General features: G+C 44.4%; 1 protein-coding gene across 7 annotated transcripts in view; it reads left to right on the top strand.

Annotated features, from left to right (window-relative positions):
- Nucleotides 1–621: 621 nt before the first annotated feature.
- Nucleotides 622–16,595, top strand: part of TAF2 (TATA-box binding protein associated factor 2) — an 89,008-nt gene continuing 73,034 nt past the window's right edge. For 4 of the 7 annotated variants that reach the window (XM_061439520.1, XM_061439519.1, XM_061439518.1 and 1 more), the window contains exons 1-3: nucleotides 622–1,010; nucleotides 1,635–1,688; nucleotides 11,298–11,458. In XM_061439520.1, coding sequence (XP_061295504.1) covers nucleotides 927–1,010; nucleotides 1,635–1,688; nucleotides 11,298–11,458 — 299 coding nt within the window. In that variant the 5' untranslated portion in view covers nucleotides 622–926. Of the gene's footprint in view, nucleotides 1,011–1,634; nucleotides 1,689–11,297; nucleotides 11,459–12,679; nucleotides 12,807–16,595 lie in introns of those variants that run through there. The other 3 variants (XM_061439524.1, XM_061439521.1, XM_061439522.1) reach the window with 3 other exon arrangements.

Below are 16,595 nucleotides of genomic sequence, written 5' to 3'. Positions count from 1 at the left end.
TGAAGTCACTCAGTCGTGTCTGACTTTTAGGGACCCCATGGACTGTAGCCCACCAGGCTCCTCCATCCATGGGATTTTCCAGGCAAGAGTACTAGAGTGGGGTGCCATTGCCTTCTCCCTCATGAAATGCAGATGACTTCAAAATAGTCCGGTGTTTCAGTAATTCTGCATCTGTATAATCCACTTATTTAATTAATTAATTTTTCAATAAATACCGAGGCAGCGATGCCTAGTGAGGACCTGAATTCGAGTTAGACTCCTTAAGGTGTAATCTCGTCTTTTCCAGCCTAAGTCACAGCTCCGGTGAGTTGAGGGTTCTTTTTACACAGCGCCCGGAGGGACGCCTCCTGGTTTCCTAGGTCTCGGCCCTGGGCGCTTTGAAAACCTCGTCCCCATGCTTTTCAGTGTTTGCGCTACATCTTTATTTCTCTAAAATTTAATGTTTCGCCTTTCCGTCCTGCTGTGTTCGCGTCATCCACAAAATATCTGTCAAGTTTCCACAGCTTCAACGGTTTTCAGCCGCCGTCTGCACTTTAAATGGCAAACGCAAACCCCGGTGCTCGCCAAGCCCCGCCCACGGACAACAAGACTTCCGGCTGCTGCCTCAGAACCGCCCTACTTCCGCTGACGTCAGGAGTCAGAGGTTCCGAGAAAGATGTCGGCTAGCCGGCGCCGTTGGGCGCTTCTGTGGGGAGTGTTTCCGTGACAAGCGCTCGACGGAGACGACGGACGAGCCGAGTCCCCAGAGCGAGTGTGAAGGGCGGCCGCGGCGGATCGGGCAGGGCTGGGCGTGGTGCCCAGGGCGCTCCCGCCGCGGGCCGTGACTTTTGGGAGCGTGCGGGAACGGGGACCGTCGGGTGCCCAAGGCCGGTGATGCCCCGCCGCCGCCCGGGAGGCCGGGAAGCCGAGCTCCGCGGGGCCCCTTTATGCCGCCGACTGGCTCTGACCCCGCCAGAATGAACAGGAAGAAAGGAGACAAGGGCTTTGAAAGCCCAAGGCCGTATAAATTATAAGTATTTTTTTTTCTTTATCTCCCTTTCTTCTGGGGCTTCCCGGGTGGCTCAGACGGTTAAGAATCCGCCTGCAGTGCAGGAGACCTAGGTTCGATCCCTGGGTCGGGAAGATGCCCTGGGGGAGGGAAAGGCTACCCACTACAGTATTCTTGCCTGGAGCATCCCATGGACCGAGGAGCCTGGCGGGCTACCGTCCATGGGGTCACAGAATGCACACGGCTGAGCGACTAACACTTCTAGGTTTGGTTTTCGTTAGTTATGATTGATCAGTTTCAGTGATCGCTTGAAGCTGACTTAGTGGGCCTGGAAAGCCTAGTGGGAAACTGGAAGCCGCCCACAGTTTTGTAGGGCGAAAATGTCTTGAATGACAATGTAATTTCAGCAGATTTACTGCCCTTTACAGATTAATGTACCTTTTTCTTAAATTGCATTTTTGTCCAAAAAATTTTATTTTCGTGGCTGTTGCTGAATTTTAAATGAACAAGTTACGCTAATTTCTAGGGTTTTAGCATGAAAGATAAGTATGATTTAGAGCTGCTTGGAACACAGTTCTTGTTTACACTGGGATCGAAATATGCATTATTTAATAATTGAAATATTTTCTTTATTCTTTAATGTACAACCCATCAGGTCGTCTGCATCAACAACATAAACTTCCAGAGAAAATCTGTTGTGGTAAGTATATTCTCAGCAGTTATAAGAGAGAACAACAGCATGCTTTCCAGTACTCAGAAACTTTCCGCTCCGGGTCATGGGTTTTGAGAATAGATACGAATTAGAATTCAAACTTGTATGACTTCAAGAGCCATGGCCTTACTACTATACTGGCCAACACCTCAGTTCTCCCTTTCCTTTTTTCCTGTTTTCTGATAAAAATTTATTTCTCTTAGTATGTTGTGGAATATGAGTCTACATTACCAAACATTTTAGATTTGCGTATGAAACAAGAATAAGTCCACAGTGAGATTTTTTTCTGTGAAAAAATTAAGGTTGATAGACAAACTGACTTATTTAAATTGACTGTTCAGAGGCTGCTATTGTTTTTCTGATTTTTGCCTGACCTTGTTTCCCTGGCATTGCTTTGTAGTAAAGTTCTGGATAAAGGTGTTTGAAACCTAGTAATTGCATCCCCCCCCCCCCCCCCCGCCAATTTAGATGTAGGGATTGTTATACAATCCATATGGATTGATAAATCTGCATATATATATCCATATATGATATATATCCAAATATCCGTGTGGATTGATATATTTGTTCTAGGAACGCCGTTGATAGCCTAAGACCCAGGGTTATGAATCTGCGGAGCTCCCTCCTCTTCTATTTTCCGTTTCCTCTTTGTGCCTCTTGTTTGACCACCCTGACCAGCAGCCGGAAGGCTAGTGCCCAGTTAATGCATCTTCTTGGATACAGAGTAGGGTTAGAGGGCAGATTAGGAAGGGCAAAAGGAAGGTATCTACAGCAGTCTAACCCCTTTTGCCCCCAGATCATCCTCTCAACGCTTCTGTTTAGATGACAGTGTTCCCAGCTTAAGGAAGTCCCATCAGCTATTGTAGCATTAGCTATGTTGTGGCATTAGCTAACTACCTGTTTTTGTAAGTAAAGTTTTATTTGAACACAGCTACACCCATTTATTTATAAACTGTCTAAGGCTGCTTTGAAGCTACAATGGCAAAGTGAAACTGTAGTGAAACTACAAAGCTGTGAAACTGTGAGGCCTGTAATATCTATTTAGTCTCTGGCCCTTTAAGAAAAAGTTTGCTGATCCCTGAAGTAATCCATTTGTGTGAAGAAATGGCGATTTCAGCACTTTTCCCACCTGAAATATTAGCTATCGCCTGTAATGGAAGAAAGGTGGGTGAAAGAATGTGAATATTAGTTATTATAGCCTTTGCTTTCTTCAGTTGATATCAAGGTCAAAGTTGATGTACGCAGCTTTCTTCCACCTATTCCGTTTTTCTCTTTCCTTTTGACAGCATTTCTTTTGGTCTGTCATAGACCTTCATTTTGCATCCTTGCTGGTTTTGACTTCATTTGGTTTGTTGCAGTTTGCCATTGATTAGGGCTATTCGTCAAGAGGACCTCAGAGGCCTTCCATTGAACCCCCTGAATTGCAAATGGAATTCTTGCTTCTGTTGTGTAACAGAATCGCAGTTGCTGCTAGTCTTTCAGCCAGGACAGTGACCCCTTTCTGTGCCTGTTCGTTCAATGGCATGAGGAGCCCGAAGTGGTTTAGTCTCAGCTTCCACTTTAATAAAGCCGTGGCTCTGTGCCCTGGTGGATGCGTTCCTCTTTGACCACTAGGCTTCTGAACGCCCCGAACCTGAAGTCTTCAAGACAGGAAGCAAAATCCTTTCAGTGGCTTTTTGAAGCAGTAGTGAGCATAGTCACTCCTGCTTTTGCCCCTTGGCTCCCAGGTCTGCTTGGCTGTGCAGAAATGACCTAATGTTACAACAGCGGCCACTGGTTTAGGATGGCCTCCTGTCAGAGCTCTCGGTTGGTGCTGTAGCTGAGCCTTCAGCAGTTGATCATGTTGGCCACTTCTGGATGAGAGGAAAAAATTAACTTTGCATGTAAAATTTATGTGTAAATTCTGCCACACTTTTCTATACACATGGAAGTGTGTATGGGATAGTATGTTGACACGGATGGCTTTTTGTAGGTAAATTGTATTAATAGGGAAGGAAAATCTAGAGTATGTGTTTTTATAAGGATAAATTACTGTCTCCCCTCTACAATACCAGCTGTCTAATGTAGTCATTTTACTGCTGAGTGACTGACTAACTGATCCTTCCTGGGAAGATCCCTTGTTAGAAGCTGATTTTGATCCTCTGCTGTGGGGAGGCGGGCACTCAGCACTGATGGTGACCAGATCAGGCTTTGTTGAGGGCAGAGCATGTTGTTGGGTTCCTGTGTGGCCTCTGTTCTTGCCACCGTGACAACTTTGTGTGTTAGGGTGGCTAGGGAAAGAGTCTGTGGACATCTGCTGGATAGATAACCTTGCCAGTTGATTTTTGAGGGCCCCCTCCACAGTCCCTGAGGATGCCTCTGTTGGTCATTTATGTGATAACATTTTCATATTATACCTACTCTGAGAGATTCGTGTGTACACTTACTTTTCCCATCACCCTCTTATTTTCAGTCCTTTAGTCTTGTTCTTTACACATTCCTAACCAGCTGGCCAACCTAGCACTGCCCCACTCCCTGTAGAAGTGTACGTGGGTCATTTCTGCTTCCGCAAACACTGTGCCACCTGTTGCGTTTGCTGGCGTCCTGCCCACAGCAGGGTTTTCTTGCACTGTTTCATGACTACGCTTCAGTGAGAGTTATCATCCATTTTCAACTGTGCTAGCCTGCTGTACAGACTTATTCATAATTCAGGCTTGTGTTTTGTCTCGTTATTAAACATGGGGAACTCTCCATGAAGTCATGGGTGTGGATTGAGAGGAAGTGGAGATTCAATGGGAGCAAGTCTCTTTGGGTTCTGAGTCAGTGGCGCACGCTGTTTGCTTTTTGTGCCTTAGGAGCCTTCCTGGGCCTGGTCCGGAGGTGGTGTTTCCATTAAAAGGTGGCAAGCTGCTGCACGCACTCAGTTCATGATAGCCATTTCAGGTTAACAAAAACTACCTGAAATGTCTGAAGTCCCGTGGTTATGTGTTCGGTCTCGACTGCAGGGTCTAGTAGCAAAGCAGTAGTTGCTTTGCACATAGAAAATAGTTGCTGGCAGAAGAGGCCACGGGTCTCCTCTGAAACCGCGGAATGGCAGTGCAGTGTCATCCTGCGGGAGAAAGCCAGAGTCAGTGCAGCATCCCTGTCTACTGGGCACAGCCCAGTGCTGGTGGCTCCGCTGAGTCATACGGCCTGAGGCGGGCAGCTTGGACCACAGCCTGGACCCACTGCAGAGCTCTTTGTTGTTCTGAACCTCTTCCAGAAGATGACAGTCTTAATGATTGCCTAGTAAGCGATATGCCTGAATGTATAGATTGCTTTCTGAATGCAAAGAAGCCTCCCAGTTTTCCTGCCTTCTTTTTTTCCCCCTCTTGGTGGGAAGTGCAAAGTGCAGTAACTTTCACTGTAGGTTTATTTTTGTGTGCCTCAGACCACTGGAACCTTAGAAGCTCTGTTGATGTGACAGTCCCCCGAACATCCATGAGATTTAACTCTCAGCCTTTGCCATCTGTGTGTTTTCTAGTAAGGCGGATCGAGAACTTGTTCTTCCTTTCTCACCAGGTCCAGGTATTGTAATGTTGTCAGTATAACATACCAGTGTGATTCACTTTGGGCTACCCTGCAGTCAGGACACTTTTGAACTTTGTTTTGACTGAGCAGAGAGTTGAGAGAGTTACTAGATGATAGTGATGGGGTTCTCATGTCTAGAAGACAGCCTGCTTCTGATTTTTTTTTTTCCTGATGGGATTTGAGGGGGAGGGAAAAAATTGCTTGATAATTCATGGCAATATTTGCTACCAGGAGCTGTGCTGATTTGCTGCAGTCAGAGTATCACTTCTGCAAACGTGGTTGTGGTTGGCAAGTTTGTGATAGTTCACGATCATTCTGCAAGACCCACTTGGCTTTTGCACTGGCCAAATAGCTGAGTTAAATGAAGGTGGATTAGGCGTCGTCCGCGTCTCTGCGGGCGCTGATCTCTGCCGTTCTCAGAGGTGTCAGGTTGTGTTGAAGGTTGTGCTGAAGGGGGACAGGTGGCCCGTTGGTGTCCACTCAGTCCTTCCACCGTAGACCTCACTCAGAGGGAGGTCAGAGAATGACTGTGAGGTTTTCCAGTTACTCAAATGTATCCTGTATGTTTGGACTGCGTAATAAACACCAGGCCTACCCTGAGAGAGATGTGGGAACCCCTTAAACCCCTTTATTACTTGACCTCCAGAGGTCGCCAGTCTGGGGAATTCCCTAGCAGTTCAGTGGTTAGGACTCTGCCTTGTCGCTGCCAAGGGCCCAGGTTCAATCCCTGGTCAGGGAACTAAGATACCATAAGCTGCACTGCCTGGCAAAAACCACCCCCCTCCGTACCCTCCCCCCCCAACACTCACTCTCTCACACACACACACACACACACACACCCTGACTTCCAGTCTGCCTAGTGAACTGTTGTAATGTTCTGGGACTCCAGGGATTACTGTCAGTTCTGAACCAAAATATAGTTAACTCCAGGAAAGGGCAAAAAATTATTTATTTGAGGTGACATTGAAGTTAAGATTTAAAAGAAAGATAGGAGAGAGTTGAACATGTTTGTAGGTGTGGGGGAAAGTCCTGTGAGAGGAGAGATTATAGTTATAGGAGAAGGTGATTAATAGAGCATGGCTTCTGAGAGCACTACAGAGTGTGGCCTCTAGCAGAGGAGTGGAAGGAACTCTTCAAAACAGGAGGAGGAGATAGGCGCGTGTAGCCAAAGGGCGAGAGACCATAGTTGACACAAGAGTGGTTCAAGGTAAGGATCTTAGACGGCCAAGGAAGATAGCAGCCCTGAAAACACCAGGGAGGGTTTTAGAGAGAGACTGGAGGAGGCCAAGGAGCGAAGTGGGCCACGGGGTCAGCAGGAGGGCTGGCGGGAGCGACAGGCATTGTGGACACTCAGGCTTAAAGTGTCCGCGCCGGGGCCATGCTGAGCGGTGATGGGGGGCCTCCCAGTGTGTGGTCTTGACTGCTGTCCCGGAAGGGCTGTGAAGGTAGGAGCTGAAATGCAGGAACTAGAAGCAGTGTTCCTGCCGGAATCAGCTGTGTCTACATCCATGGCCCAGCGTGACGGCTGAGATGGGTTAATAAGGGAACGTAGGAACTTTCAGTGCATATTGGGGAATTGGGGTGATATTAATGAACAGAGGATGGTGTTCAGTGCGGCGTGAACGCATAGGAGAAGCAGCAGAATCTAAGAAGAATAACAAAAGCTTTCACTGGATGCCAGCTGTGATTTTAAGTGCTTTCCTTGCTTTAAATTGCTCAGTTACAATAACACCAAAAGGTAGGTAGTATTGCTATTGTTTTGCAGATGAGGAAACTGAGGTACGGGCTTCTCAGGTAGCTCAGTAGTATAGAATCCTCCTGTCAGTGCAGGAGACAACAAGAGACGCAGGTTTAATCCCTGGGTCAGGAAGCTCCCGTGTAGTAGGACATGGCAACCCACTGCAGTATTCTTGCCTGGAAAATTCCATGGACAGATGAACCTGGCAGGCTGTTAGTCCATGGGGTTGCAGAGTCAGACATGACTGAGTACACTACTACCGCCACCACCAGAAACTGAGGTATAGAGAGCTGGAGGAACTTAGCTCACGCTCATCAAGCTACTGAGTAGTGGGGCTGGGGCCTTAAGAATGTGAGGACACCGTTCTGCCCTCGCTCTCACAGCTTGTGCTGCATGAAAGCCTGAGTAAAAGAATGTATAGCTTCTTTTCAAAGGGGAATCAAGAGATGTTTCATCTAAGGCGGGGAAGTAAAGGAGCTTAAGAAAAGGTTGACTAGCACGAGGGACTTGAGGAGGAGGGACTCTAGGAGGGCGTTGGGGTTGGCTGCTGGGGCGGGAGTGGGAGCAGGAAGAGGGAGCAGTTAGGAGCCCTGGAGGCTGCATCCTGCTCCAGCTGGGGCTGCCCTGCCGGAGCTGCGGCTGCAGGGTTGCAGGCCAGGTGCAGATCAGGGCTCTAGGTGGTGTCAGAGACCTGATAACTCAAGGAGGCTGGGCTTTCCCTATCATGACGAAGTATACCATTCACTGTTTTATTACTGTTAACCTTAGTTTAGAAAGCCAAAGCTTATTCTTCTCTCTCATGTCACTACTTCTTGACAGCAGTTCCCATAATCTTTTCTGGTTCACTTTTGATGTTATCTCAGTTTTGCTTACAGTCTTTCAGCTAATCCAGGATCATTCATGTCAATTGGTCATGATTGCTGATGAAGGGAATTTAGGTCTTTCTACAGTTGCCCACAGGTTAACACCTTTCAACTCAGAGACTTCATCAATGTTACTGCTTCTGCTTTTTTTGTTCTTATCTGCTTCCAGGCAAGTAGATCTATTCAGATGGTCTAATTTAAAGATGTATGACTGTTATTTGTCAGTTGGGGGAAAGGGGGCTCTACATGGGCTTTTGAGTGGCTGGGCTAAATTTTATCTAAAAAATAATTCTTGCATGTTATTGAAAAGCGTTGCACTGAAGACATTGTGGCATAGTGGGGACCAGTTGCGATCATGTAGATGTGGGTTTGAATCTCAGTTCTCCACATAATGATTTAATTTTCTTAATCCTTAATCTGTATAAACTAATATTTATCTCTTGAAGTTGTTAATGGGATTAAAATATACAAAAGTATCTGGTGTAATGCGTGACATATCAGTTCAGTTCAGTCGTGTCCCACTCTTTGCGACCCCATGAATCGCAGCACGCCAGGCCTCCCTGTCCATCACCAACTCCCGGAGTTCACTCAGACTCACGTCCATCGAGTCAGTGATGCCATCCAGCCATCTCATCCTCTGTCCTCCCCTTCTCCTCCTGTCCCCAATCCCTCCCAGCATCAGAGTCTTTTCCAATGAGTCAACTCTTCCCATGAGGTGGCCAAAGAATTGGAGTTGGAGTTTGAGGATCAGTCCTTCCAATGAACACCCAGGAGTGATCTCCTTTAGAATGGACTGGTTGGCTCTCCCTACAGTCCGAGGGACTCTCAAGAGTCTTCTCCAACACCACAGTTCAAAAGCATCAGTTCTTCGGCACTCAGCTTTCTTCACAGTCCAATTTTCACATCCATACATGACCACTGGAAAAAGCATAGCCTTGACTAGACGGACCTTTGTTGGCAAAGTGATGTCTCTGCTTTTTAATATGCTATTTCCTTCCAAGAAGTAAGCATCTTTTAATTTCATGGCTGTAATCACCATCTGCAGTGATTTTGGAGCCCAAAAAAACAAAGTCTGACACTGTTTCCACTGTTCCCCCATCTATTTCCCATGAAGTGATGGGACCAGGTGCCATGATCTTAGTTTTTCACTCTCTTCTTTTACTTTCATCAAGAGGCTTTTCAGTTCCTCTTCACTTTCTGACATAAGAATGGTGCCATCTGCATGTCTGAGGTTATTGATATTTCTCCCGGCAATCTTGATTCCAGCTTGTGCTTCTTCCAGCCCAGTGTTTCTCATGATGTACTCTGCATAGAAGTTAAATGAACAGGGTGACAATATACAGCCTTGACGTACTCCTTTTCCTATTTGGAACCAGTCTGTTGTTGGGTGTCCAGTTCTAACTGTTGCTTCCTGACCTGCATATAGGTTTCTCAGGAGGCAGGTCAGGTGGTCTGGTATTCCCATCTCTTTCAGAATTTTCCACAGTTTATTGTGATCCACACAGTCAAAGGCTTTGGCATAGCCAATAAAGCAGAAATAGATGTTTTTCTGGAACTCTCTTGCTTTTTCCATGATCCAGCGGATGTTGGCAATTTGATCTCTGGTTCCTCTGCCTTTTCTAAAACCAGCTTGAACATCTGGAAGTTCACGGTTCACGTACTGCTGAAGCCTGGCTTGGAGAATTTTGGGCATTATTTTACTAGCATGTGAGATGAGTGCAACTGTGCGGTGGTTTGAGCATTCTTTGGCATTGCCTTTCTTTGGGATTAGAATGAAAACTGACCTTTTCCAGTCCTGTGGTCACTGCTGAGTTTTCCAAATTTGCTGGCATATTGAGTGCAGCACTTTGACAGCATTACCTGTCAGGATTTGAAATAGCTCAACTGCATCTGAATGCCAAGTTCCAAAGAATAGCAAGGAGAGAGAAAAAAGCCTTCCTCAGTGATCAGTGCAAAGACATAGAGGAAAACAACAGAATGGGAAAGACTAGAGATCCCTTCAAGAAAATTAGAGATACCAGGGGAACATTTCATGCAAAGATGGGCTCGATAAAGGACAGAAATGGTATGGACCTAACAGAGGCAGAAGATATTAAGAAGAGGTGGCAAGAATACACAGAAGAACTGTACAAAAAAGATCTTCATGACCAAGATAATCAAAATGGTGTGATCACTGACCTAGAGCCAGACATCCTGGAACGTGAAGTCAAGGGGGCCTTAGAAAGCATTACCACGAACAAAGCAGGTGGAGGGGATGGAATTCCAGTGTAATACATAGTAGTGCTTAATAACAGCCCTTATAATTAAGTGTTGTAATCTTGTTCGCTATGGTTATTCCCCGAGTTTTACTTTAGATATTCCTGGGATTTTCAGCCCTTGAAATATTACTGTTTCCTGCCCTCCCATATTTTGTGTTTTCAACCCAGAATATTAAACTCACTGGACATAAGATTCCATGTTCCACTGGTCTGTCTTTCGCATTTGATTCAGCGCAGGAGGGTAGTGGACAGTGGATGTCACTGCCTCTCGTGTCTTGTACGTGCTTCAGATCGTTGCTCAGCACCAGGCTGAGGTGGTAGAACTGTGTGGCCTTTGGGAGTGCTTGGTAGAAAATCATCCAGCACTTTGAAGTGTCTGCTGCTCTTGGAGGCTGCAGTGGATTTTTTCCTCCTTGCCTGAATGTTTCTTGTAACTCTTGTTACATCACGTGTCCTGATTTACCTCCCGTGAGCAGAGATGCATACGTGTTAGCTTTGGTGGTGTAGTTTTTACCCTGTTTTGAGAGGCTGTTTTCTTTCTTTTTTATAAAAAATATTCATGAATTTTTGTCCGCGTCTGGTGTTAGATGGGGCACACAGGATTGTGGTGCCGGGGCTCCTTGCTGGGATCCGGGGGCTCCAAAGCGTGTGCACTCAGTAGTTGGAGCTCTCAGACCTTGCTGTCCTGTGGCGTGTGGGGTCTTAGTTCCCGGCCGGTGATTGAGCCTGAGTCCCCTGCAGTGGGAGGTGGATTGTTAACCTCTGGACCACCCGGGAGGTCGCCAGAGGCAGTTTCCTTTCACTCCCTGAACTGGTTTTGGGTCTCTTTTTGCTCTTGGATTTTTTTCCCCTTACTCCCCGTTGGGTTCCGGTCTATCTATAAATTCTTACATTTGATAATTTTGTATTATATATAAAATTCTTATATTTGAGTCATTTTACTTTTTTTCTAGCATCTGGTTTAATTTTCACTGATAGTGAATGTGAAACACCAGGATGATAAATTCACACCCATTTAGTCACTCAGACAACCGTACTTGAGGTGAAGTTAGAGCACTTGGATGTGTATACCTATTTGAGATTCTGTCTCTGGAGTGTAGTGTGTGTTTAAGTAGTAGAAATCAAAGAAATGTGTTCTAAAGTATACCAGTATTAATTGTAATGAAATTATCATTCCTTCTCTTTACAGGGATTTGTGGAACTGACTATATTTCCCACAGTTGCAAACTTAAATAGAATCAAGTTGAACAGCAAGCAGTGTAGAATATACCGAGTGAGAATCAATGACTTAGAAGCTGCCTTCATTTATAATGATCCAACCTTGGAAGTTTGTCACAGTGAATCGAAACAGTGAGTCGCACGCTTGTGGACGTTGGTGTTTCTTAAGGGATCAGTACTCCCCTCCTCACTTTCTTAGATTATTAGATCCTCACTCTCTTAGGTTATTAGATCACCACTCTCTTAGGTTATTAGATCACCACTCTCTTAGGTTACCATTAGGCTCTGCTCCCGGTTCAGTGTCTGTGATCACGGAGCTTCCGTTGCTTCTGCCGCTTTGCCTGTTTGATCCAGGACACTTCACGGCTCTGCTCAGCATAGTGAGGTACCAACTTTCCTTTATCAGAGAGCTGTAAATAACTTTTCTTAGCCAGTTTTCTACTTTTGTTTTTTAAAAAAATTTTGTTTCGTGGATGTTAATATAATCTTTAATGAATTAGAGGATACTGTAATCTATAGAGGAGAAACTACTTTATTCTACGAAATATTTGACAGCTTTATAAAATATAAAAAGTCTGAAATACCTAATTCCTTCACTTTAAATACTGCATCTGTCTAGGCTACCTCTGATTTTATCATTAAACACACATTTTTAGTGATCAGCTGTATGTTCTACATTTTTCATTTAAATACTTTGTTATTTTTATGGTCAGGCAATATTCCATTTACTCAGTATACTGTGGATTGTCTGATTATTTTCTAAATTTTTTTTTCTTTTATTTTGAATTATTTCCCTAGGAAAATAGGATAGCTTATTATTCTTATGGCTCTTTTTAACATTTGACTTGATTGTGCGCCAGTAAGATTTGTGCTGATTTAAATACTGTCAAGTACATTTGAAGGCAGTTGTTTTTTCAGAGTTTTGATAGCATGCATCGATAGCATTGCATTTTATCATTTGATTCTCAGTATTTGGGGGTAGAGTGCCCTAAACTATAAACTCTTGTTTTTTAGTAAATTATAAGCCCCTTTCGGTCGCGGTGCTATTTTAACCAGTCTAGGGGTGGAGAGCATCTGCGTGCTAGCTCTCTTCACGCCTTGTACAGTGTCGCACAGCTTCCCCAAACCCACCGTCCCGTGTGGTGCTCATCCCCCCGTGTGAAGCAGGAAGGCCTCATATCCCATCTGACTGACCAGCCAGGAGCTGCGCTTCATCCTGTGCTTTCCCCGCCATAACGTCAGTCACGCTCTCTGCCGGTTGCGAGTTGCGTTGTCTGAATGCGCTGCTTCCAGTGAGCTCCCCGAGAGCAAGGGTCAGACTGCAGACCTGCCTGTGCCTTGCTGTCTCCTCAGAGGCTGGCGCACCACCTGGCATTCAGCAGAGATCTGTAGAGTGAATGGATGAATGAATCGCCCCAGGGCCGCAGACCAAGATCCCAGGCCTCGTGTCCTCCCACCCAACCAGGGTTCTTAAAGAACGGTAGGACTCGGAGAGCATCGGAGGCCGCTGAAGCAGGCTGCCCCCGAGATGCTCTCTGCACGGTTTCCACGGGCAGAGCGGGCCCCTGTAGTTGACGTACAGGGTTGTGGTTCAGGGGTACAGCAGAGTGAACCCTAACCCAGGGTCATCTCTCTTAGTTTCTTTCCCCATGTAGGCTGTTACAGAGTACTGAGGAGAGTTTAGGTCTCTGCACTTGAGGACAGCGTAAGAGCTTCTCCATCTGCTACTCACAAACACAGTGTTTGCACAGCTGCTTTCCCAGTTGTTGCTGCTCAGGTTTCAAAGAAGAAAGTCTGACAGTGCAGTGATGGGAACGGTGGGCTCCAGATCTGTTAAGAAAGCAAGCTCTACTTGGTTAATTCTGAGGTGATGATATCCCCTTAAACTTTTCTCCAGTGATAGGGAAGATGCCTCATCACTTTTAGTGTGATAAAGAAAAGGGAGTCATAAAGGAGAGTATTTTCAAAGGTTCATTTGGGAGATTGAAAAGGATAGAATATATTAAACTTGTTTTTTTGAGGTGACGATATCCCCTAAAACTTTTGTCCAGTAATAGGGAAGATGCCTCATCACTTTTAGTGTGATAAAGAAAGAAAAGGGAGTCATAAAGGAGAGTATTTTCGAAGGTTAAGTCGGGAGAGTGGAAAGGATAGAATAAATTTGTCTTTTCAGTGGCTCCACCACTCTTAGCCATGGTCACTGAAATACTCAGGGAACCCTGCTTTCCTGCCTGGCTCTAGAGCCCTGTTTACTTTATAAGAGAGATGCCAGTTTTTGTTGGTGTTTGTTTATTCTCTGACTTGTTCAAAAGAGGGTTTGAGATTGGTTTTAGAATTTTATTCGACAGTAGTTTTTTAAAGTAGCTAATGAAACAATCATGAAGAGTGAAAAAGTACAGGATGGTGTGTACCACACTCAAGTTACTAGAGGAGACCTGTAGGTTTGGTTTTGAGATTTCTGGTTACCATATGAAAGAGGGAAATGCTATTGTTTGTAAGATTCCTAAAACAAGACAGAAGCATACCAGTGGTTCAGAAGAAATACAGCTTAGCAGTTAAGATGTGAAAATGATCTCTTGTAATGATGATATTTATTTTTAAAGAAGACTTTGTTCACAGGTAGTTAAGGTGTGAAAATGATCTCTTGTGATGATGTTATTTATTTTAAAAGAAGACTGTGGGAAGGACAGGTGGTTAAGATCTTTAGCATGTCCCTAGATACTTACAACACCTTTCTTGTTTACAGAGTAACTCTCATTGTTGAATGAAGCAATAAAATTTCTACTAAAGCTGAAGCAGAAACTGAATAGAGTAGATTTGAAATTGAAAATTAAACTTAAAACTCAGTGGTTAAACTTGCTCTTGAGTACATACCAGAATGTCCTAACGTTCAAAGAAATAATATGCTACTTCATCACATTTTCTTCCTATTTGTTTTACAGTTAAGGTGCCAAACCCTTCTATTTTTAATGGCAAGAGTGTGCTTACCTTGGTTGAGATGTAGCGCCTTTGAACTGCAGGGGGAATGTGAGGGAGGGAAGCATTTAGATAAGAGATTAAAAGGCATTTCTTCCTATGTTATCCAAGTCAGCATTAGCTGACATGTTAAATTACCTGTCCTAGCAATTAGAAACCCTGTTGGTTATGTAACGTGTAAGACTTCTCCCTTTCTGTCTCTCTCTGGCTTATTGTCTGCCAGGAAAATAAGCACTTGAAGTTTCTCCAAATATATTTTCTATTTGAACTTACATTGTAGATGTAGTTTGCTTCCATGGATGCTGTGTCTCTTTGGTGGCTTTTTCTTTGTTTTTTGTTTTTGCCAGAGACTGTTTCTGTGCGTGTGTGGCCTGCAGTGGCTGACATGTCCCCTCCTGGTTTTTCCCCTTCCATAGGTAGGCTTTGCTACCTTGAGAAGAGTTTGTTTATTTTACTCAAAAGGTCTCCACTTTGCTGAGTTTCAGGAATCAGTTTAGTTCCTGTCTCCTGTCTTCGTTTCCACTGAGGAGTGACAGTAGAAATAAAGCTGACTGAAGATAGAAGTGATGAGTGAGCGACTGAAGCCTTTTTTAAACTGATGAGAATTGATTTTTTAATTCCGTTTTCTAGATTTTCTAAGTCCTGTATATATTTTTTCAGTCCTGTATTTTTATATAGACATCTGTGTAGAGAGATTTTAAATGTTCCTGTTTTGCTGATATCATATGGTAGAAGTGGTTGATTCCTTTATTGATTGTTTATGGTTAGGTAATATGGATAGTTTTATATTTTAACTCATCCACAGTGCCTGACTGGCAGTTGTTGTAAGAGTATTGCTTGTAATTAAGTTGTCATAGTGGAGAGAACTTTGGGGTTTGTTTAGTCAAAACTTCAAGAGGAATTTTCCCCTATACTGTTCCACCTTCTGTTGAGCTCACTGTTTTTTAAAGCACCCCTTTCATTATTTCTGAATGTTAGAAAGTTATTTATTACATTGAGTTCGTCTGTTTTTCTACAATGTTCAGAAACTTATCCTAATTAAGAACTGTTTTCCTGTGAGTTTTCTCTTTTCCAGTCTGTCGCATCTCAGTACTCTCAGTCATTCCTCATGGAAAACGGCAAATTTGTGAACCATTCCCTCTGCCGTTCATGAATGCTCTCGTTTGGCCTCGTGTTTTCTTACATGTGGTGACCCTGTGACTAAACAGGGCTCTTCTCATCTGGACTTCCTGTAACCACACATGCATAGCAGTAGAACCGTTTCGTTCTTACCTGTACTCAGTGTTTCTAGTGACTTGAAATTCATTAGGCTTCTCAAATTGTTGTTCGGTTGCTAAGTTGTGTCCAGCTCTTTGCGACCTCGGGGACACCAGGCTCCTCCATCCTCTACTATTTACGGAGTTTGCTCAGATTCTTGTCCATTGAATTGGTGATGCATCTGACCATCTTATTCTCTGCCACCTCCTTCTCCTTTTGCCTTTAGTCTGCCCCAGCATCAGGATATTTTCCAGTGAGTCATTTCTTCACATCAGGTGGCCAAAGTATTGGAACTTTAGCTTCAGCAAGAGTCCTTCCAATGAATATTCAGGGTTAATTTCCTTTAGGAGCGATTGATTTTATCTCCTTGCAGTCCAAGGGAATCAAGAGTCTCCTTCCGCGCCCCAGTTCGAAAGCATCAATTCTTCGGCATGCATCCTTTTTATGGACCAGTCTCACATCTGTACGTGACTACTGGAAAAGCCATAGCTTTGACTTTACATACCTTTGTCAGCTAAGTGATGTCTCTGCTTTTTAATATGCTGTCTAGGTTTGCCATAGCTTTCCTTCCAAGGAGCAAGCATCTTTTAATTTCATGGCTTCAGTGATTTTAGAGCCAAAGAAAGTAAAAATTTGTCACTGCTTCCACTTTTTCCCCTTCTGCTTGCCATGAAGTGATGGGACTGGATGCCATGATCTTAGTTTTCCGAATGTTGAGTTTCAAGCCAGTTTTTTCACTCTTCTCTTTCACCATCATCGAGAGGCTCTTTGCTTTCTGCCATTAGAGTGGCATCATCTGCAAATCTGAGGTTGTTGATATTTTCCCCAGCAATCTTGATTCCAGTTTGTGCTTCATCCAGTCCAACATTTCTCATGATGTACTCTGCGTATAAGTTAAATAAGCAGGGTGACCATATACAGCCTTGTCATACTCCTTTCCCAGTTTTGAACCAGTCTGCTGTTCCATATCTGGTTCTAATTGTTGGTTCTTGACCTGCATACAGGTTTCTCAGGAGATAGGTGTGATAGTCTGATA

Source organism: Bos javanicus, chromosome 14 (assembly GCF_032452875.1).
Source record: "Bos javanicus breed banteng chromosome 14, ARS-OSU_banteng_1.0, whole genome shotgun sequence".
In the NCBI taxonomy this organism is placed as follows: domain Eukaryota; kingdom Metazoa; phylum Chordata; class Mammalia; order Artiodactyla; family Bovidae; genus Bos; species Bos javanicus.
Note: the sequence above shows the minus strand (reverse complement) of the source record. Positions and strands in the feature narration are given on the sequence as shown.